The 21,196-nt window shown below is 47.3% G+C and overlaps 2 protein-coding genes across 5 annotated transcripts in view; both read right to left on the bottom strand.

Moving 5' to 3' along the window:
- LOC125090543 (uncharacterized) overlaps positions 1–9,655 on the bottom strand; it is a 75,979-nt gene extending 66,324 nt beyond the window's left edge. The window contains exons 1-2 of the mRNA XM_047713315.1: positions 9,223–9,655; positions 30–172 (exon numbers count right to left, since the gene is read on the bottom strand). Coding sequence (XP_047569271.1) covers positions 30–172; positions 9,223–9,438 — 359 coding nt within the window. The 5' untranslated portion in view covers positions 9,439–9,655. The remainder of the gene's footprint in view (positions 1–29; positions 173–9,222) is intronic.
- LOC125090546 (thyroid receptor-interacting protein 11-like) lies at positions 179–19,261 on the bottom strand. Of its 4 annotated transcripts, none has more exons than XM_047713321.1 (2): positions 15,643–19,261; positions 179–384 (listed from the first exon to the last, which is right to left on the bottom strand). In XM_047713321.1, the coding sequence occupies exon 1, from the start codon at positions 18,476–18,478 to the stop codon at positions 17,810–17,812; it is 669 nt and encodes a 222-aa protein (XP_047569277.1). In that variant the 5' UTR covers positions 18,479–19,261; the 3' UTR covers positions 179–384; positions 15,643–17,809. The 4 variants fall into 4 exon arrangements, with proteins under 4 accessions (XP_047569277.1, XP_047569276.1, XP_047569278.1 ...); XM_047713320.1 differs by lacking the exon at positions 179–384 and adding an exon at positions 4,771–4,782; XM_047713322.1 differs by lacking the exon at positions 179–384 and adding an exon at positions 14,350–14,392.
- Positions 19,262–21,196: the final 1,935 nt, after the last annotated feature.

Below are 21,196 nucleotides of genomic sequence, written 5' to 3'. Positions count from 1 at the left end.
GGATCAAGGACACAGGGGATGGGTCTCACCTTGGGCAGCCTGTGCCATGGCTGGCCCTGCAGGATCCCCTTTGAATCTGAGGGCTGTCCTTCCTCACAGCTGTTCCTGGCTGCTGTCCAGGAGCGAGGCCCAGTCTTGGGTGTCCTCCATACCTCCTGTGACATGTCAGCTCCTGACGAATAGAGTGTCAGATGGGCTTAGGGATCCCAGAATCAAAAGTGTAAGTGTTACGTGCCACAGCCATTTTGTTCCTTTGCCAAAGCCCAGAAAGAAGATGTATGTTCTTTAGAGGCTCCAGGTGTGCCTCTGGATAGCTTTCCCTCCACAGTAACCCCTTATTCACAATTCTTCTGAGGGTCAAGTATCTGATGCATGGCAAAACCCCTTAAAAAAAAAAAAGATATATTTATTTATTTGAGAGAAAGTGAGGGAGAATGGTCGAGGAGGGCAGAGGCAAAAGGAGACAGTGAATTCAGAAGCAGACTTCCCACCAACCACTGAACCCAACACATGACTTGATCCCACGACCCTGAGATTGTGACCTGAACTAAAATCGAGAGTTGGCCGCTCACTCGACTGAGCCACCCAGATGCCCCAAGGGAAAGCTCCTTATAATACAGTCCTACACAAGATATAAGTGTTTAGGCTGTCCTTTGTTTGCTTTCAATAATTCTCATTATCTTCAGGAATTTTAGACTCTCCTTTACCTTTCTTTCCATGGGGTAACATTCTGGAAGGGTATTGTGGGGTTTCCTAGCAGAAGTTACATCCTCATCAGCCCTAAACATTTCCTCCCTGTACCCCCACCTCACTTGTCCATGGCCACATTCTGCACACAGTCAGACATGTGTGGTAGCTCTGAGTCTGAAGAGTGGAATGACTGAGCCTGTTTCTTCTGATATGCCAGGAAGCAGACCTTTTCTCTGTCCTTTTTTGGCCTTCTCTCTCCCTGCCTGTCCCACAGCAGTAGGCACCCCATAAGGAAGCAAATACCTTCAGCTACTCAAGGCAGCAACTCAACACATAGTTGAGTACACACTAAGGGACACAATTACCTACCAACCAGACTGTCAAGGAAATCTGACCCACAAAGTTTTACAAGGGTGAACAGGCTCTGTTGTCTAAAACTGTGCTTTTCAAACAATGAATTGTGACCCACCCATGTATAAAATCAATGTAATAGTCTGCGAAACCCTGGCTTAGAAAATACAGACAACAATAAAACAGAAAATATCAGTATGCATCACAACTGTAAGAGTTAACGATTGTTTTGTGAAGCTGTCGTTGAACTGCATGTTCGGGGTATAAGTGCCATGAAAACTCAGTTCTTCAACAAACGAAACCAAGTAGACTCTTCAACACAGAAAGCAAACTGATGGTTGCTAGAAGGAAAGGCAGGGGGAGAAATTGGTGAAGAGGATTAAGAGCTACATACTTCCACTTATATAAATAACTCACAATGATGAAAAGTATGTCAAGATAATAATAATGTACTGTGATAGGGGCGCCTGGGTGGCTCAGTAGGTTAAGCCGCTGCCTTCGGCTCAGGTCATGATCCCAGGTCCTGGATTCGAGCCCCACATCGGGCTTTCTGCTCGGTGGGGAGCCTGCTTCCTCCTCTCTCTCTGCCTGCCTCTCTGCCTACTTGTGATTTCTCTCTGTCAAATAAATAAATAAAATCTTAAAAAAAAAAAAAAAGTACTGTGATAGACGGTGGTTATACTTAATGGTGGTGAGCACTGAGAAATATACAGATGTGGCAAATCACTATGTTGCACACCTGAAACTGACATAATATTGTGTAGATCAATGATACTTCAATAATTAAAAGAAAACTGTGTTCTCACTGTCAGGGGTTTGAGGAGCCCTGTCCTCAAAGGCATCATGTAGTGCCCTCTAGTGGTAAAAAGCCAGATCTGCAGTTGAGAAAGAACAACAGACCAGAAAGGAGACTAGTCCTCAAGCATGGCTGTCAGGTTGGAAGCAACCTTCCAAATGACCTGGTCAAGCCTGACATCCAGAGCAAGAACCTGTCAACAACACCAAGCCACCGCCTGAGCCCTACAAAGAAAGCACTCGCTCTACCGCTGAGCAGCTCTACCTGCTGAAAAGCTGACCAAGCTGCCTTCCTCTAGGAGCCCCTCCCTGGACTTCCTACTGCCCTCTCCTGGATGACATGGATCAGCTTCTGTATTCGCCCTCAGCTAACACTATTGATCCAGACAAACAATACTCGTTGAGTGTCTGCAAAGTACCAGGCATTGGGGATACAGTGGGGAACCCGGGAAGAGACAAAGAGAAGTAAGAGCTTATGCCAGATGAACGGCAACAGTATGGCAGATGGAAGGACCTTCATCAGACGAGATCAAAGGGAGGGTCTCTCTGAAAAGGGGAAGGCTGTGTGGAGTCCCATTGAATTGAAGAAAGCTGTGCAAAAGGTACTCCGGTGCTCTTCCCTGGTACAAACCTATTCTTACTCTAAGAAGGATGAATAGCAGATAGAAATGCTCTGGGCAGAAAGCACCTTGGAATATTCCAGTAGCAAAAGGCAGGCAGGGAGGCTAAAGAAAAACAGAGAAATATGAGAAACGTCAGAGATTTCTGGGGTGTGTGTTTGTGTGTGTGTTTTAATTTCTCTATGTTTTAAAACTTTCCTACACTTACCCATATGCCATATTTCATTCTAAGACACCATCAATTATGAGACTAAAAAAAAAGAAAGAAGAAACACTTCCAGTTAGTCCGTGTTTTTCCTATTGTTTAGAATTTTAATTTAATTTTAATTTTGTGCTGATGAAAAATTACTTTGAGACTTATTTGAACAGAATGAAAGGGTAAAATGAGTGACACGAGTTAGTTAAATCTTTTATATTTAGGTTTATGATCCTTCCCAAATTTATGTCTCTATGTAGAAAGAGGTAGGTGACGAGGTCCATTTTGCTTCCCCTTCAATATCCAGTTGACCCAGAATTATTCACTATAAAGATTCCCCTGGGGCACATGGGTGGTTCAATCCATTGGGAGCATCTCTGGGTCCTGAGATTAAGCCCCACATCTGGCACCCTGCTCAGTGGGGAGTCTGCTTCTCCATCTCCCCCTCCTCCCTGGTCATGATCTCTCACTCTATCTCAAATAAATAAATAAATCTAAAAAATTTTTAAATGACTTCCCTTTCCCCCATTGAACTGACTTGACACTCTGGGCCAAAATCAATCGACAGTACTTGTTGCAATTGGTCTATTTTGTACTCTCTGTTCTGTTTCATTGATCTATCTTTATCCCAAAGACTTTGATTACTGTGGTTTTAAGATTAGTCTTAAAATTGAGCAGGAATAAGCAGTGTAGTTTCTTCAACTGTATTATTTTAAAGACTTTTTGGCTAACTAGGCCCTTGGTATTTCCATATACATTTTGGAATCAACTTAAGTCATTTTTTCTAAAATAGAGTAAAAAGAAGGCTAGGATTTTGCCTGGGATTGCATTGTGTGCATGAATCATATCGTGGAAAACAGAAATTTCAACAATGTTGTATCTTCTAATGCATAAATAAAACATACCCCCCCCTTTATTTCAGTCTTCTTGAACTCCTCTCAACAATGTTTTTTTGTGTTCTGTGTAAAGGTATTTCATGTTTATCATGATACTTATTCCTAGCCTGTTTGCTTTCCTATTGTTTTTGTTTTGTAAGTAGGCTCCATGCCCAGCATGGAGCCCAGTATAGAGCCCAAAGCAGGGCATGAACTCACAATCCTGAGTTCAAGACCTGAGCTGAGATCAAAAGTCAGATGAGTCATCAACTGAGCCACCCAGTCACCCCAACCAGTTTATGTCTTAGATGCTACTGTAAAATATTTTAAAATTTTCATTCCTCTATCCATGTACATTTATCATGCATCTGTCTGACAAAGAATTCCTATCCAGAATACATAATAAACTCCAACAAGTCAAAACCAAAAACAACACTGACAACAATGGGCAAAAGACGAACTGACAGTCCCCAAAAGATGTAGGAATGCCCACTACACACACGAAAAGGTGCCTAACTCAGATCATTCGTCACCAGGGAAATGCAATGTGAAACCATAATGAGATGCTATTTCACCCTCACAGACAACACAGAATGTTAACGAGGATGCTGAGCAACTGGAGTGTCACTATATTGCTGGTGGGAAGTGTAAACTGATCAATCACTTTGGAAACTAGGCTAGTACTTCAATATATCCCCACCCTGTGACTAGGCAATCCCACTAACAATTTCAAGAGAAATTTAAGACTTCTGTAAGAAAGTTTATTGTAGCCTATTCACAATGACCAAAAACTTGGATACAACGAAATGTCTAATCATCAGATGAACAGATGAACAAATCAAGGTTTAAACACACTACATAGAAAGGAGGAGACTACACTGACAAAGACTCTTTCCTTGACCAAACTCTAGCCAGACTGCTCTGAGTCCTCTTCTCAAACCTGGCTTATCATATACAAACTTGAACAAAGATTAACATAGTTTCTAACAGCACCAGGTCCCAACACTGTGACACCAGTCCCCCTTAGTGCCTGCCTGAGGAAAAACTCAAGGCATCTGTTTGTTCAATCAACACTGAAAAGTCAAGCCCTTGTCTCCCAGTGAGCAAATATAGGCAGTTTCATATGGATCAATACCTATTCTACTTTTTGTCATCTGTTCCTCCCCTGACTTTACTCATCCCTGGCCTTACTTCTTCATTCTCTCTTTAAAATGCCCTCTGTACAAATCGAAATGGGGTTTCTTTTGAGGACTCTCTTTCGTAGAAGATTCCCCCCTGAAATCCATCTCACTGGAAAACTCAAACACACATGCAAAAATGTTCATCACAGCCCTATCTTAATAACAAATACACAGCCACCAAAATGACAAACATAAATATTGTCACATAAAGTACAATCACATTGAGGAATACCACTGAGACAATAAAAAATAAATGAGGCAAAAAATTGTATGCCGAGATTATTCAAATTAGGTTACAGAGTGGGGGAAATGTACCCACTTTTGTTGTTTAAAAAGTTAATCCTGAAGGGGCACCTTCCTTGCTCAGTTGGAGCATGTGATTCTTGATCTGAGGCTTAGGAGAGCCAGCCTAAGTTAGGTACAGAGATTCCTTAAAAATATAATCTTAAAAAAAATTAACCATATAAGAAAAATAATTAGTACTATAGATCTGAGACCACTGATTTTCACAGGTATTTTCTAAAATTTAATTTGTTCCATTTGAGAAAAAAATGGGGGGAGGGGCACGAAAATCCAGAAAAGCCATGATTTATTTGACTTTCTTCGTGGGCAAGTTTGGCAAATAATTTATCCTCCAAAGAATGAGAACATTCTCATTTTTTTTTATTTTATTTTATTTTTATTTATTTGACAGAGAGAGAGAGAGAGATCACAAGTAGGCAGAGAGGCAGGCAGAGAGAGAGGGGGAAGCAGGCTCCCTGCTGAGCAGCAGGACCCGGGGATCATGACCTGAGCAGAAGACAGAGGCTTAACCCACTAAACCACCCAGGAACCTGAGAATATTCTCATTCTAAAGTGACATGTCTTCTCTGGAGAGGGAAAACAGCTGCCCCCACCTTCAGAACATCTCAGATCAAAATCTCAACCCTGCTTTCTGGGCTGAGCTGTGTAGATGCCAACACTGTGATGCAAAGGCCTAGGCTGTCCGGAAAATGCTGCCTCTCCCAAAAGGTGATCCTGTGACCCACTTGCACATCAAAGGGGGTGATTTTCAATGTGGCTGACATCAGATTAACTTTTGGAATTCTCAAAATGGAATTCAGTCTTACAGCCCCTAGCCTGCTTTCTAAAACACACAGACCACTAAAAACCAGTGAAACAGAACATGGCAATTTAGAGACCTCATCAGGGAATAGAACCTTGAGCATCTACATTCAGTTCCTCGTCACTCTGGTGGCTGAGAAGTACTTACTGGGCTCTACAGGGCATGAGGCACTGAGACACACATGGTCCCTCCAGGCACCATTATTCCCAGGGGTAGACAATCATTAAACAAGATGTCTGCGTTGCAATGGGACTGACTGCCACATGCACAGAGAAGAGATAGTGAGCTGGACCGTGTCTGCAGGTGTCAGGGGCCTCCGGAAGGAGCCGCATCCAACATGAGCTGGAAGAGCCAGAAGGCTGGGCACCTTCTTGACTCATGGGCCTCACCCACATCCAATCTGTCAGCACATCCCATCAGCTCTTCCTTCAACATGTACCCAGACTCGGGTCGATCAGCAGCACTTCCACCCCTACCACCCTGATCTAATCCAACAGCATCTCTTCTCCTGGAATATTCCAGGAGCCTCCTAAGTAATCTTCCTTCTTCCACCCCCACTGTTCTCAACAGAGAAGCTGAAGTGATCCCAATAAAACCCAAGTCAGGTCACCTCATTCTTCACTTCAAAATCCCCCCTGTCAGTGGCTCCCACCCCAGGTCTCTAACACCCCCTTCTCCCTCACTCTGGCCTTGTCATTCCTGGAACAAGTCAGCCCAGCTTTCTCCATGGAGGCCTTCCTACTCCCCCTTCCCCCTGCCAGGGACACTGTGCCCACAGACATGCACAGGGCTCACTCCCTCACCTCCTGCAAGGCTCTCCCCATCTTTGTCCTCAGGGGGCCTTCACTGGCCATCCCAGCTCAGATGACAGCCCCTTCCAACCCTCCTACAGCATCCAGCTGACACACCTGATTCCTTGCCTCTCTGTCTCCTGGCTGCTTTTCTCCCTGGAAGAAAGGTTCGCTAACTGCTCCACCCTGGTCTGTTTGGGTCATGTCTGGAACCACAAGAGAACCAAGCCTCGGGCAACTGAGCCGGTATTCAATAAAGAATGTGGAGTGACTGCATTCATCTGAGGGGAGATGAGAGCTCATGAGGTGAGGAGGGTGGGGGAGAAAGCATCTTGGGCAGAGGGAGCGGCCGAAATGCCCCAAGGCCAGCAGGCACAGGGCACATTAGAAGGACTGACCAGATATTGTAAGGCAGAGAAGGCGAGTGGGAAACAAGATGGAAGAAGAGGGACAGAGCAGCCGTGCGGACACAGAAGGAAAGATTGCATCCATCTCCAATGGCAAAAAGAAGTCAGGAAACTAGGCAGTGACATGATTGAATGGGCCTTCCTGAAAGCTCTGGCATCCAGGGAGATAGGGACCTGGGGGAGATAGAAGAGTCTGGAAGCTCACTAAGCACACTAGGGCCATGGCTCTGAGCACAAATGATCTTAACTGGGACAAAAATGGCAGAAGCAAAGATGGAGAAAAGGAGGTAGATTCCAGAAATATTTAGCAGATAAAATCACAGGTCTGGGTGAATGATCGAATAAGGGGGAAAGAAAGTAAAAGCAGAGTTCTAAGATTACTTCTCCCTTTTGCACATGGGAGAGGAAGGACACAGTAGCCCCATTCAGAGTTGGGGGATTGGGTGGCAAGAGGGAAAATACAGGAAGCAGATCTTGAGCACAGTTTTAGAAAGAATGGATCTGCAATAATTCTGAGACATCAAAAAGCAGATTTCCAGTCAGTAGCGGAAGACCCATGGTACTGTGAGAGGATCACAAAAAGCAAAGTGAGTCACGCCATGCAATGCAGAGTCTCACCTTGTTCCCGATGACGAATCAAAAGGTTTCCAGTAACAGAAGATGTGGGATTCCAAAAAAGATCACCCTGGCCAGAGCAGGAGCATGTGGTTGGGAGAAGGAGCTGGACGAGAAGCAGGTAGGACGAGAAGGATGTGTTGCAACAGAGCAGGCAGGAGAAGGGACCTGAGCCAGGGGTGTGGCCACACGGAAGGAAAAGGGAACAGACTTGCCCTTTGTCACCAGTGCAGTTCCCACGCAGCTCCTGGGGATGGTCGAAAACCCAGAGCACATCACCTACCCCACTTGAAACCCCTCGGTCCTCCCACATTTCACTCTCTGACAGCCTCTCCAGAATGCTCTCTTGCTACCCGCTCCCCGACACAACGTCAGGTGCCGCTGACACAGCCCTGGGCTTCAGTGTCCAGGCTAGTTCTACTACTGTCTGGAAAACACCTGTTTGTCTTTTGAAGACTTCCCTCCTCCACTGGGCAAGAAGGAAGAGCAGTGCTGACATCGAGGAGGTGGCCTGGCACCATGAGCAAGGCTGCATGGCTGGTAGCGCACAGAGAGGCATGTGGTTCCCCTTTTGGACACAAATGACCTCGCAGAACAGCAGCACAAGGTGACCTGGCCACAGTGAGGAAGGGAGACAAAATAGGCCCACTTCCTCTCTTGTCCAAACACACAAAACCAGGTTGTCATGCCCACCACAAAATACCAATCATCTTCTTTCCTGGCTCATACTAGTGAGTGCCTTCCTTCTGAATGACACTGTTCACACTACTCACACCTCCTTCTAGAAAAGACTGATAGAGCTAGCTAATCCCAGAACTATCTTACTGATCAGCCTCACAGCTTGCATGATGTGTAATGAACCCACTATGTTTAAGGACAGGTGGGCTCCCAGTGGCCTCTGGGGAGGACACTGACCCATCACGGGGAGGGGGGATGAACTGTTCCCTTTCTCGGAGGGACATTCATGGAGTTCCAGTCTGAAGGGTTTCCATCTTCTCTGTGAAGCAGGACCCATCCCATCGCCCATGTTACACAGAGAATGAAAGGTCCACTACAAAGTACACTCTCAACAATTTCTGTTGAACGAACTACACTCCAGCCTCGTGCTTGCCAATATGGGACACACATCCGTGCTCACAACGCTGCCCCCACTACACCCATGAGAATGTAGACTCCGGTGGCCTCCACGCAAGGGCTCTGGAAAGTACTGGTTCTGTCCACCGATATCACGCGGTCCCAGGCCGGCACTCCCTCCGAACCCCGGGCCTTGTTTGGCCTGGTCTCAGGTGCACGATGGGGCTCCTGACAACCCCCAGTGGAATGTAATCTACTCAAGAGGGAGAACCCGAACTTCTTCCCCATCAACACGACACTTAGTCGCTTCACGCCGGTCTTCCACCAAGACCTTAGCCCCAAGAAGGCCGACACCCCGTCTGCCTGGTTTGGCCCGCATCCCCAGTCCCGCCTGCATCCCCAGTCCCGCTATCCCCAGGCCCCGCGCACAGCACAGGTGAGATAATTAGCCGCTCCATTAGTGAAGCCCCGCTCTGGGCTCTTCACAGGTTGGAAATGAGGAACGCACGAGGTGACAGCTACCTTTTGGCAAGCGAGCCTGTTCCTGAGACACAGGCCCGCCTCCCACCGAGGCCCCAACCCCGTGGGGACACTGGCCCCTGACCCCGCACCCCGAAGGCACCTCTTGCACATAGAAGCATCTTCACAAATGCCGCGCACTCCCTCGTCGTCTGTGTCTGTCGAGGCGGAAGAACATGAGGTGAAAGCGGGCGTCCTCAAGCTAGTGGCCATGGGCATGCAGGTTCCGGGATGCTGTGTCCACCGGGGACATGGACCCGGGGTTCCACAGAAGCCGAGGGGAACCGCCAGCCTCTGAGACGCAGCTGAGAAGAGCTGGTTCCACGGCACTCAGCCAAATTGGCTCAGCGACCCCCGGTCCCATGTCAGCTTGCCTAACAACACTTCCGCTCATTGGTGCCTCTGCCAAGACGCTCATTGGATAATTTCTCCTCCCCTGGCGGAAGGACTCATTGAATAGAAAAACTGTGGCCCAGCCCACACAACCCGGAAGCTCTGGTGGAGGGGGTGAGCGGGCTGTGGAGCAAACAGAAAGGGACACTATGGAGCACCGTAATGCTTTCTGGGAGTTGTAGTCACGGGTGCGTGGGAAGTGCGCTAGGTTTTTTTCTTGCTGTTCAGATCATTTTCTGTCATTCATAGGGGGAAGGAACTACAAGATCCTCAGCTTTGGGGCGAAGCACAGAGAATCCAGCCAGAGGAAACAAGTTCGTTGGGGTTCAGTCTCAACCACTGAGCAAATGTTCATGGAGCGCTGACTGTGGGCCAGGAGTTCTGCTAAGTAAGGGCTTTGCGCACATAACCTTTTCAAATGCAGACAAGGAATGTGTGGAAAAGTGGTACAATGCAAAATCGTGTGAACGTGAACGCGAACTACAACTGCCAGTTACAAGCATCAATGGCTGAAGTTAAGGAACATACTATTGAGTGAAGGAAGGGAACAGAACATTTTTATAAAGTTCAAACCAAGGAAAACGAATGTTCAGAGAAGTGCGCATATATGATAAAATACTATACAGAAGAAGAAAGGAATGGGGGGGGAACAAGAATCACCACATTTGTGACCTGTAGGGAGGGGATGGATAGAATCCTGGGGGGGAAGGATTACGACGCACTTCAATCATTTCTCAAGTTCTGGTGGTTCACCTGTGTTTCATTATTATGCATATTTAAGATGGTCCTTACATATATTTTGTACTGGACTTCTTAGAAAACATCTTTATTTATCTAATGATCACCTCATATAGGCTGACAATGATGCTAATGGGAAGGCTAATGGAGTCTGGAGCACTGGATGCTCAGTTAGGGGTGACCTCAGTTTGCAGTGTGGGAGCTAATGGGAAAATCCCCAGATCCTGTGGAAATGATGGATCAGAAGTACCTTGACTCAGAAAAATGAAAGAAACTGTCATCCAGCACTTGGAGATTGCATCGTGAGCTGGGCACAAACTACTCCTCCTTTCCTATTACCATCTGGTAGGACCTCAGTCAAACCAACATCTTCCTTCTCTGCTGCTGCGGTTTTCTGAGTCTGGGGCCTGTGATTTCATCACAAGCTTTAAATGGCTATAGTCAGGTGGAAAGCCTGCTATCCCCCATAGAATTATTTTTGCACCCTTTATAAAAACTCAGTTGGGTATATTTATGGAAACTATTTCTGGGTTCTTTGTTCTGTTCTATTGATTTATGTTTCTGTCCTACAAATACCACAGTCTTCTGTATTATAACTATCTAATAAGTTTTGAAACTGGATAGAATGAATGTTCCCACTTAATTACTCCTTTTCAAAACTGTTTCTGAAGGTACTCTAATTCTTCTCTCTTTTTTTTTAAGATTTTTATTTATTTATTTGACAGACAGAGGTCACAAGTAGGCAGAGAGGCAGGCAGAGAGAGAGGAGGAAGCAGGCTCCCTGCTGAGCAGAGAGCCCAATGTGGGGCTCCATCCCAGGACCCTGAGATCATGACTTGAGCTGAAGACAGAGGCTTAACCCACTGAGCCACCCAGGTGCCCTCTTCTGTCTTTCCACATACATTTTAAAATATTTCTGCCTTTACAAAAAAAAAAAAAAATCTCTGTCAATCTGGGGAGAATGAAGATCATTATTATACATAGTCTTCCAATTCACAAACATGGCGTATCTCTCCATTTATTTATATCTTTGATTTCCTTTATCAGTGCTAAATAGATTTCAGCATGCGACTCCTGGACATGCACTGTTAGATTTATCCCAAAGTAGTTTCTTTGTACGAGTAATTGTGAATGTGTATTTGATTGTGGAGCCCACCTGTTCATTGCTACGTATAGCAACACAACGTACCTTTATGGGTTTACACTGTATACTGTTTCACTGCAAAATTCCATTATTAGTTCTAAGAAGAATTACTTTGTCATACCCTCTTTGGGCATAAGGCCTGAAATTAAGATTCCATATTAAGGGCTGTCTTGACACCTGGAAGATCAAGGAGGGACTCAAATGGCATCATGCATGTTCTCCTCTCACTCTTCCCTCACAGGGGAGTTGTCTCTTAAGTTGTCTCTTAAGCAAACACCCTTCTCATCACAGGAACTAGATATAGAGCCTATTGGTTTTTGGGGAGCAGCGTTCAGTTCCCTAGAAGCTCACTGAATTTTTCAAGGTAGCCACTCACACCCTCCCATGGGAACCAGGACTTGCCACACCCTCTTGTTTCAACCAAGTCTTGCCTTCCAAGGCCCTGCTGGTTTTCTCTGTTCCCAAGCGCAATCCAATCTCTGTGCAGTCCTGCACGGTGTGTGGTATCCTCCTCCCCTGAAGTGTGAGTATATGCGACTAGTAAACTGTTGTTAATCACATGTGTCGGATGTCAGGGGATCCCAAGTCTGGAGCAAGAATCTCTCTCTCGGGGCGCCTGGGTGGCTCAGTGGGTTAAGTCGCTGCCTTCGGCTCAGGTCATGATCTCAGGGTCCTGGGATCGAGCCCCGCATCGGGCTCTCTGCTCAGCGGGGAGCCTGCTTCCTCCTCTCTCTCTGCCTGCTTGTGATCTCTCTCTGTCAAATAAATAAATAAAATCTTTAAAAAAAAAAAAAAAGAATCTCTCTCTCATCAGGGACCTCAGGAGAAGGTGATTAAAACAAGTGGCATCACAAACAGGGTGTCCCCACGTTAAATGAGGACACAGGGTCAGCTTGACCTGCTCCTTCACTAACTAACTAGCTTCAGAGGTGACAATCACGATCTGGGAGGGACCAGGCAATCCCTGGCCAGCTCGTGTGTTGGCTCGTGTTCTGTTATCTCACATGGAGGTCGCCATCCATATCCAAACTAATGTCCCATCCTTGACAACAAGGTGAGAATGAATGAGAATTGACTGTATCTAGGAGGGAGGTGTCACCTATGTGACCTGCATGTGCCCTGTACTGGTCTCCAGGGCTCCCCCGAGGTCGGCAACCGCAGGACATGCTGACTGGTGTGCCTGAGTTCCAGGGACTGGATGTTGGGCCAGTGCTCAGGGCTGACTTGCAGATCCTAAAGGGGAAAGCGCACCCCAAACACAGTCCTGGGGGTGACTCTCTGTGTTATGGGTGGAAAGGAGGGAGGCCCTGACCCCAGGGAAATGTAAGAATGGCTCCCTGGCTGCCTCCTGAGTCACTGTGTTTCAGGCAATGGGAGTGGCCTTGCCTGTCTCCCAAGCTGCTGCTCCTCTCTCTGTTACCATGTGTCTTCCTGAGCACTCAGGGTTTTGAGGTGCACATCCATGGCAGCCCAGGGCCCACGAGCTGATGAAAAACAGAAAAGTGGAGGAGGGGCGTTTGGTGTTCTACTTCTCTCCCAGTGCCAAACCCCTCACCAGCACACTTGGCTTTCTCTTAATGGTGTTGCTCCCCAGCTTGTCATAGGACTCAACTGGTGATCCAGACGCTTGAGGCTCCCAACTCAGCCATGGACAAAATGATCATCCTAGCACAAAAATGATAATGATGATGATGATGATGATGATAAAGCAGAGAAAGATGAGCAGGGTAAAAAGACACTCCTCCCCCCCAAAGTATATCCAGGAAGAAACAAGTCAGGAAAAAAAAAAAAAAGGTGGAATGAAAGAAAGAAAACTGGATACAGGAGGAAAAACCCTACCCCAACCCAAATTAATTCAACATAGGTTCACAATTTGGCCCAACGGAAATCCAAAATTTATTAAAATAATTTATATGGCAAAGGATAAAAGGAGGCCGACTGGCTTTTGTGCCTCTACAACATAGGTTCTGAATTAACTTTAATGTCTGCTAAGCAGCACTAGTTGGCTAACCTTCTTAGCTTTAATACAAGGGCTCAAATTATGGTTATACCTGGTAGAGTGACCATATTTTGCAGCTTCTGTATTTAGTGGTTTGACATCTCAGGCCTTGCTGACATTGGGGGGACTGTCTCTGGCAGGTCTGACTGATTTCCAGAGATGAACAACAGCTTGTCTGACAGCAAACCTTTCACAGGTAAACCAGCCAATTCAGAGACTTTACCCCCAACCACCTCCTCTAAGACACTCTTATACTCTGGGCCACTATCCCTTGCCCTGATCATCCCAGGGGCAGGGACAGACTACTCCCAACACCACTGTGTCCCAGAACCTACTGAAATGACACAAACAAGGCAGTCTTAAACTTGCTTACCCAGATTCACCTGCCCCTTCCCATGGAAACCACAATAAAGGGTCTTGCCCACATTGTCTCTTCACTCCCTCTTTCTCCTGACTGACCCTGGTGCTTCCCTGGGCAGCCCTCCATGGCAATCAGGACCTCCTTTCTTGGGATCTGTGAGTCTAAACAGCTTCTTCCATTGTGAGAGTTATTTGTACATCTGCCTGTCTTACCATACCTGATTAAAATAAACTCCGGTCCCCTTAAAACATCTGAGACACCTGGGGGGGCTCAGTGGGTTAAGCTTTTGGCTCAGGTCATAATCTCAGGGTCACAGGCTTGAGCCCCATGTTCAGTTCTGTTCTCACAGTGAATCCCCTTGGAATTCTCTCTCCCTCCATCCCTGCCCCCACTAGTTCTTGCTGTCTATATTTCTCTTTAAAATAAATAAAATCTTAAAAAAAAAAAACACCCGGGATCCCACCAGATTTAACGATGGTGAATATTTTATTATTATAGATTCCTCTTTCAACATCCTCTCAGTCACATGTGTCTTGACCTAGAAGGAGACACGATTTACCTTGTTATGCACAGGGCACCCAAACCGCTCTGCTATCACAGGCAATCATTCTTTGGGGGAAGATCTTACTGCACCCATCTTTCTCCAGGTGTGACATCATATTTATGACATCCTACTGTGAGGACATTTGTTTGACACACTTATTAAGGACCTACAACTCCAAGGCCCTGGGTGGCTATGATCATTAAGTGTCTGCCTTCGGCTCAAGTCCTGATTTCAGGGTCCTGGAAAAAAGCCCTGCATTGGGCACCCTGTTCAGCAGTAAGTCTCCTTCTCCCTCTCCCTCTCCCTCTCCCTCTCCCTCTGCCCTTACCAACCCCTTGTGTATTCTTTCTCTCAAGTAACTAAATAAAAATTTTTAAAAAGATTTTTTAATTATTTATGTGTCAGAGAGAGCAGGAGCACAGAGAGCTGCAGGCAGAACAGGCAGAGCGAGAAGCAGACTCCCCGCCAAGCAAGGAGCCTGAAGCGGAACTTGATCCTAGGACTCTGGGATCATGACCAGAGCCAAAGTCAGACACCCAACCAACTGAGCCACCCAGGCATCCCTAAATCAAAATTTTTTTTTAGGAAAAAGGGACATGGAAGCCCAACATCGTTCAGTACATTTGGGTTCTGGAGGTGACATATTGCTTCTTTAGCTGTTACTTCTCAATGAGTCCACTTTGGTGGGTCTCCCCTCAACAAAAGGCTCTAGGATCTGTGCAAGCAAAAATTAACTGTTGGGGGTGACTGTGTGGCTCAGTTGGTGAAGCGTCTGCCTTTGTCTCAGGTCCTGATCTCAGGATCCTGAGATCAAGCCTGGCAGTGGGTTCCCTGCTCGGTGGGGAGCCTGTTTCTCCCTCTCCCTTTCACCCCCTCAAACAGCCAGAGCTCTCTCTTAACTACATAAATAAAAGCTTAAAAAAAAATCACCTGTTAGTGCCCAGGTGAAAAGGCTTTAGCAGCCTCCTCTCCTGCTTCCTGGAGTCCCTGGACCACCCATGCTATCTGTCAATTGTCCATGGGCTCCCAATGCAAGAAACAGCCCTCCTTGGCCCTGGTTAGAGACCATGAAAGCAGCAATTGCTGGCCAAGCTCTGGGGTCTTTTGGAAACAGAGTCTCTCACAGACTCTGAGCCTTCCTGTCCAGCTGTCTATTATTCTCTGGGTCATGGCACCCCCACCAGCTTCATAGAGTCACCAAGGCCTACTGGCTACAGGCTGAAGCCAAAGTCTGCATATCCTACCTGCAGGTGGAGGTGGCGGCTTCTGTCCACAGTGTGTTGCCAGATTCCAGGGTTCTGGAGGACATCAGCTCTTCCTCCTACCCATTGGCCACCCAGGGATTTCCATGGGATCAACTGCATGAACATCAATGGGAGTTATTACATTTTGATTTTGATGACCACGTCTCCCTCCTGGTCACATTACAACTTCAATTCCTTGAGAAGCATCTGTCCTATGCCTTAAAAGTCTCAGTCCCAGGTTGAAATTGATGTCCAAACATCAGAGTCCACTGTGATGGAAAGATGAGATTAAGATTCAATAGGAATGTAGAGGGCACGGATTGCATGGAGCACTGGGTGTGGTGCAAAAATAATGAATACTGTTATGCTGAAAAAAATAAAAATAAAAAAAAAAGATTCAATAGGAAGTGTTGTCTTGGCATTGGGTAATGTCAGAGGGCTGCAAATAGCCCCATTTCCGGTTCCCTTTGCCCTCTGTTCCCATGGATCAGATCCTCTGGCTAATAAGCCCTCCTTAGCACAGGGACCAGGCACAGTTTCTCCCCAAGTAAGCTCCAGTTCCCTGACAGCCTGTGGAATGATCCAGCAAGCCAATCAGTCCCTCCTGCAGGAAGTAGGGATCACCTTCGCTCTCCTGTTATTACATAGCCTGCACCCACAGCCCTTGTTCATTCGGTTCCCAAGTGCAATGTCTCCCGTGGTCCTGCATGGTGTGTGTGTCCTCCTTCCCTGGGCCATGAGTATAGGTTGGTAATAAATTACTGTGGAGCTCAGCTGTGCAGCATCTGGACATCCCATAACTTTAGGGTGGGAATCACTCCCTTCACCAATTGGTGAAGAAGAGAAGAATGAAATCTTTCTCATTTGTACCTTTGTCAAGGCACAGTGATGAGGCTCATGGACTTGAAGTTATTTGGATAATAACCTATTTGGGGCTTGCAAGAATTCACCTGGGGCTAAACGGCAGTCTTTATGTGACTGATGAAGAGGAAGGAAGGCTGCAAAGGCAAGGGCTTGGATAGTCTCTTAAAGCTCAAACTCCAGGCAGTGGGGGAACCCTCCAATAATTACAGCAGGGAAGGAACATCACATTGTTATCTCAGTTCACCCTGACAGCAGTGTGCAGAATGCATTCAAGGGAGGCCAAGAGTGGAACCAGCAAGATCAGTAGGCAGTCTACTGCACCAGACTGAGACAGGAGTGGGTGAATCAGAGAACTGACAACAGGAAGTCAGGGAAGGAATTACCATATTTGGTAAGCTGAAGATATAGCAGAATGGAAAATTAATGGAATGAGATCCTTAAGGAAATCTGAGTGGATCCTTTCCAAGGCATAATGGGGCGCTTTTGGATCCAGGCCCCTCAGTCACCCCGCTGGCACACCCACAGGCTCTTGGCCATGCAGCTGCCACAGCTGGTCTTCTCGGATCCCCAGCGCGCTTGCCATCAGCCTCAATGCTTCCTGCCATTCCGCATCAGCTGCCTGCAAAGATCCCACAAAGAGTCTCCTTAGGAGGGTTTTGTCCACCATTCCTTCGGACTGACTTACTAAGGTCAAGAGTTTCTTCTGTGTGTCCTCCAGTATTTCCCGCTGCACCTCATTCTGCTTCTTGAACTCTTGGAGTTGGTCCTCCTACACCTCCAAGTTGGCATTTGTTTGATGCAATAATCCCTGTAACAACTTCAGTTTTCCTTCTAGGGCGTCTGCCTTTTCCATCCATTCGTCCAGTTCCAGCTTGAGGTTCACTAGTCGTCGATCATAGTGCCTTCCCTCTTCCTGGGAGGCGGCAAGCCGGAGCTCAGTTTCCTCCTTTTGCTGGGTGACCACGTGCAACTGCTCCCACAGCAACTCTACCTGCAGACTGGCTCCGCGGCTGGCCTTTTCCATGGCAGCGGAAGACAAAACGAGTTTTCCCCGCAGGACCGTCACTTCCTCTCTCAGCTGAGCCACTTGGTCTTCTGAGGCCAAAGCTTCCTGATGATGAGAATCTTTGGCTTCTGCAGCGAGGTGCCGCCTTCTCTCCAGCTCCTGGGTTAGGCACAATTCTCTCTCACGTAACTGGTGAACCTCCTTCTGGGGGGCACAGGTTTCCGTTTCTTTCTGTTTCAGTGCCAACGCGACGTCATCTCTGTCCTGTTGACACACAACTGTCTTTTTCTGCACTAACTAAACAGCGTCGATGAGCCGGTTCAATTCCCCGGTCTCGCCCTGTTCTTTCTCCTGCAACAGTTGCTTCAACAGGAGTGCCTTCTCTTTCATCGCGGCATGCTGGGATGCCTCCACTCCCTGCATCACTGAAAGCAGCCGATTTGTTTCTTGCAACGCCTGATTTTCCATTTCCCTTTCTCTAGATCTTTCCATGATCTTTGCATTTTCCTCTTTCAGCCGACACACATCCACTTCAAAATCTGCTATCCTCTCCTTCAGACTGGTGACTGCCTGCCTCAGCAGCTCATTCTCACTCAGCTGGCCACTGAGCTTCTCCTGTGAAGAAAACAGCTCCTCACTTTTCGCATGGATTTGGAGCTCCTGAGCCTGAAGGAAGTTTTGTAGAACAGCCTGTTTCTCCTTCTGCTGCTCCATGTGGGAACTGGAATCGCTGTGTTCCTGTGGTTTGCCTTCTCCTTCCACCATGGCAGCCCCTGAAGCAATCCGTCTCTGCTGATCCTCCTGGAGGGTTCGAATCATTGTATCTTTTCCTTGCACTGATTTTCTGAGCTCTTCTATCTCCTCTTGGAGCATCTGAGAAGACTCACTCACTAGGTCAGACTTCACGGCCTTCAGAGAGTCGGCTGCCTCTGTGGAGTCGCTGGAGGGCCGGAGGAAAACCCACATCAAGGTTCCTTGAAAGGAGGTCCTTGGCTTTGCAAATCTTCCCGATGGCGAAGCTGAAGTTGTGCCAGTTCCTTTTCTAGCTCTTGTAAGTTTATTTCATGTCCTTGGGAAGTTTGAATCTGGTCAAGAGAGGTCGTCTGGAGTTTCAAAACCTTCTCACTGTTGGTGCAAGCCCACGCCTGGAGCTGTCGCAGATCTCTCTGAAGCTGGGGTGACTCTCGCTTCATATTTTGGACCGTGGTCAGCACCTGCTCTTTCCACTCTTCCATGATCTTCACTCGCTGTGTTAACGTGTCCCGTTCCTGTAGAAGCTGCTGAAACTGATCGATACAAACTCCTCGAACCTCATGTGCTGGGTGTTTGCAGGATCGTCAATAAAGTCTGGCATTTCTGACTTAACGCATCCACTTCCAGGTCTTGTTCTCGAATAATGTGAGGCAAATTCTGAATCATTTCTTTAAACACCGCCTGGCCTCTGCTTTCCACTCTCGTGGACAGTTTTTGATTTTCCTCTTCCATCCTCTGGAGGTCTGCTTCTTTGGCAGCAAGTCGATGGGTCATTTCGTGATAGTCCCTTTTCAGATTGCTATGCTCCCTCGTCTTCTCATTTAGGACGGCCAAGACCTGTTCGCTTTTCAAAGCACACTCTTGCAATTGCCGCTGAAGTTGTTCCACAGGCGTGTTGTGGCTGTGAGAAGACGCAGAGATTCTACTGGAAAGACCCTGAATCTCCACATCCTTTTGCTGGATAATCCGAGTGAGTTTCCTGATCTCCTCTTTGGAGAGCCCATACCTGCTCGGTCAGTCGGATGTTCTGTTCAGTGAGAAGCTTCATCTCCAGTTCCTGTTCTTTGATTCCTTGGACTAATCTTTGAATTTTGGCTTTAGACGGATCACGCTCTTCACTTCTGTTCTCTCTGGGAAGAGGCTGGCTTACTCACGCTTCCTCATCATCACAGGGTTCTCTTGGAATTTGTGGGTTTTCAGCTCTTCTAGTGTGACTTGCAGATTCCGAATCATCTCATCTTTCACTGCAAGGAGCTGTTCAGTGTTCATCTCCTCCTACCAGTGTTGAAGACGGTCCACTTTCTCCTTCTGCTCCTGTAAGGACCGAAGCAGTGCTCTCTTCCCCTGCTGCTGGTTGTGAATGATCTTCTGTTGTTCTTTTATTTCTTCCTCGAGATCTTCTTTTAACTCGTTGAGCTGAAAGACCTCATACGCTAGTTCTACAGTCTTGCCTAGGATTTTAGGGTCAACCACAGGGACAGCGCAACTCTGTTATGTTAGGCGCTCTAGGTCTCCATCCACATGAGGATGTTCTTCTGTCATGGATAGGAGAGACGCATGTCTTTGTCCTCCACGGATGGCTGTAAAATGTCACTGCTTCTTAAGGTTTCGGTCGACTTACCGAATTCCTCCTGAAGCTCTGGCCTTTCTCTAAACTCTTCAATGTACACATCTTGCTCTCTGATGCATTGTGTCAATTGCTTCTGCTCCTCCAAAGCAAAGGACAGCAGTTCCTTCATTTCTCGATGGTTGGCGTCCATCTGCTCGATGGACATATTTCCAGGTTTTTCTCTTGACGGAGTTGAATGAAATGCACATGCTCTACCAGTGACCATTCTTTGAGACTTCACTCAGACTAGTTTGTCTCTACCAACAGCTTCTTTTCGGCCCGACACAATTTTGCCATTAACTGCCCTTTCTCTATTTTTAAAGCCCTCATAGCAATGTTGTTTTCCAGAGAATCCTTGTTGTTGCACAGAACAGATTCCTCCAGCTGATGTCTCACATCTTGGAGCTCCCAGACCAACTTTTGCTTTTCTGCTCCGAGATCCAAAGCAAGGTTGTTCAAACTGTCGTTCAGCCGCTGCATTTGTGTAAGTTGTTGCTTCAACCTTCTGAGCTCCATTTCCCTTTCCTCAAGAAGGTCATGGTTCACGTTCCTGGCAGCGTCTTGGTGTTGCAGGTCTTCCACCTGTCGTTGATAGTCCATTAGTTGTGTGCGGTGCCGGTCGGTGAGGTCTGCTAGCTTCTGCCGGTGGGTGTTTTTCAACACCGCCACTTCCAGCTGATGTTCGTCCATCTCCCGCATCTGCAGCTGCTCTAGGTCCCTGATGTGGTTCTTCAGTTTCCACAGTGTTTCTGGGTCGATGGTATTTGGTCCCTGGGTGGAACACGGGCACAACTTCTTCCAATGAGTCACTTCAGCCTCCAGTGTTTCGATCTCATGGAGGCATCTATTGATCTGTGTCTGGGATGAGATGACATCAGCCAAAACCATGGTGTCCCCAGGGAAAGTCCCGTTCCCCAGCAAATATCTGTTAATATGGGAGATGTCCCTGGTCAAAGAGGTCTGGCTGCTGTCCACGGCCCCTAGGGAATGGCCTAGGTCAGAGTCCAGGCCACCAGCCCAGGAGAACATCTGACGGTCACACAACTGCCCTGGTCCGCAATGGGAAAGCATCCAGCCCAGTCAAACTAACCCGCCAAGTGTCCCAGAACCCCTGCCTGTGCGAGGTTAAGAATCAAAAGCCAACTGGTGGTTCCAGACAACGCCTGGGTACCCCTCCCTCACCCCAGCGCCTGCTGATCAGGCAGCTAGGAAAGGCCATGGCTCTCTGGCTACTGGTTCCATTCCCCGCCGCTCATCCCCACGACTTCCCACGCCAGGCCTGGGCCCCTTGCCTTCCTTCCCCTGCTTTGTTGGCTGTCCTG

Source organism: Lutra lutra, chromosome 18, assembly GCF_902655055.1.
Source record: "Lutra lutra chromosome 18, mLutLut1.2, whole genome shotgun sequence".
NCBI lineage: Eukaryota > Metazoa > Chordata > Mammalia > Carnivora > Mustelidae > Lutra > Lutra lutra.
This window is presented reverse-complemented; position numbering and strand designations above follow the sequence as displayed.

What these genes read in the sequence shown, in the direction of transcription:
- LOC125090546 (XM_047713321.1), bottom strand. Translation starts at nt 18,478, where the DNA reads ATGTGGGTTTTCCTCCGGCCCTCCAGCGACTCCACAGAGGCAGCCGAC.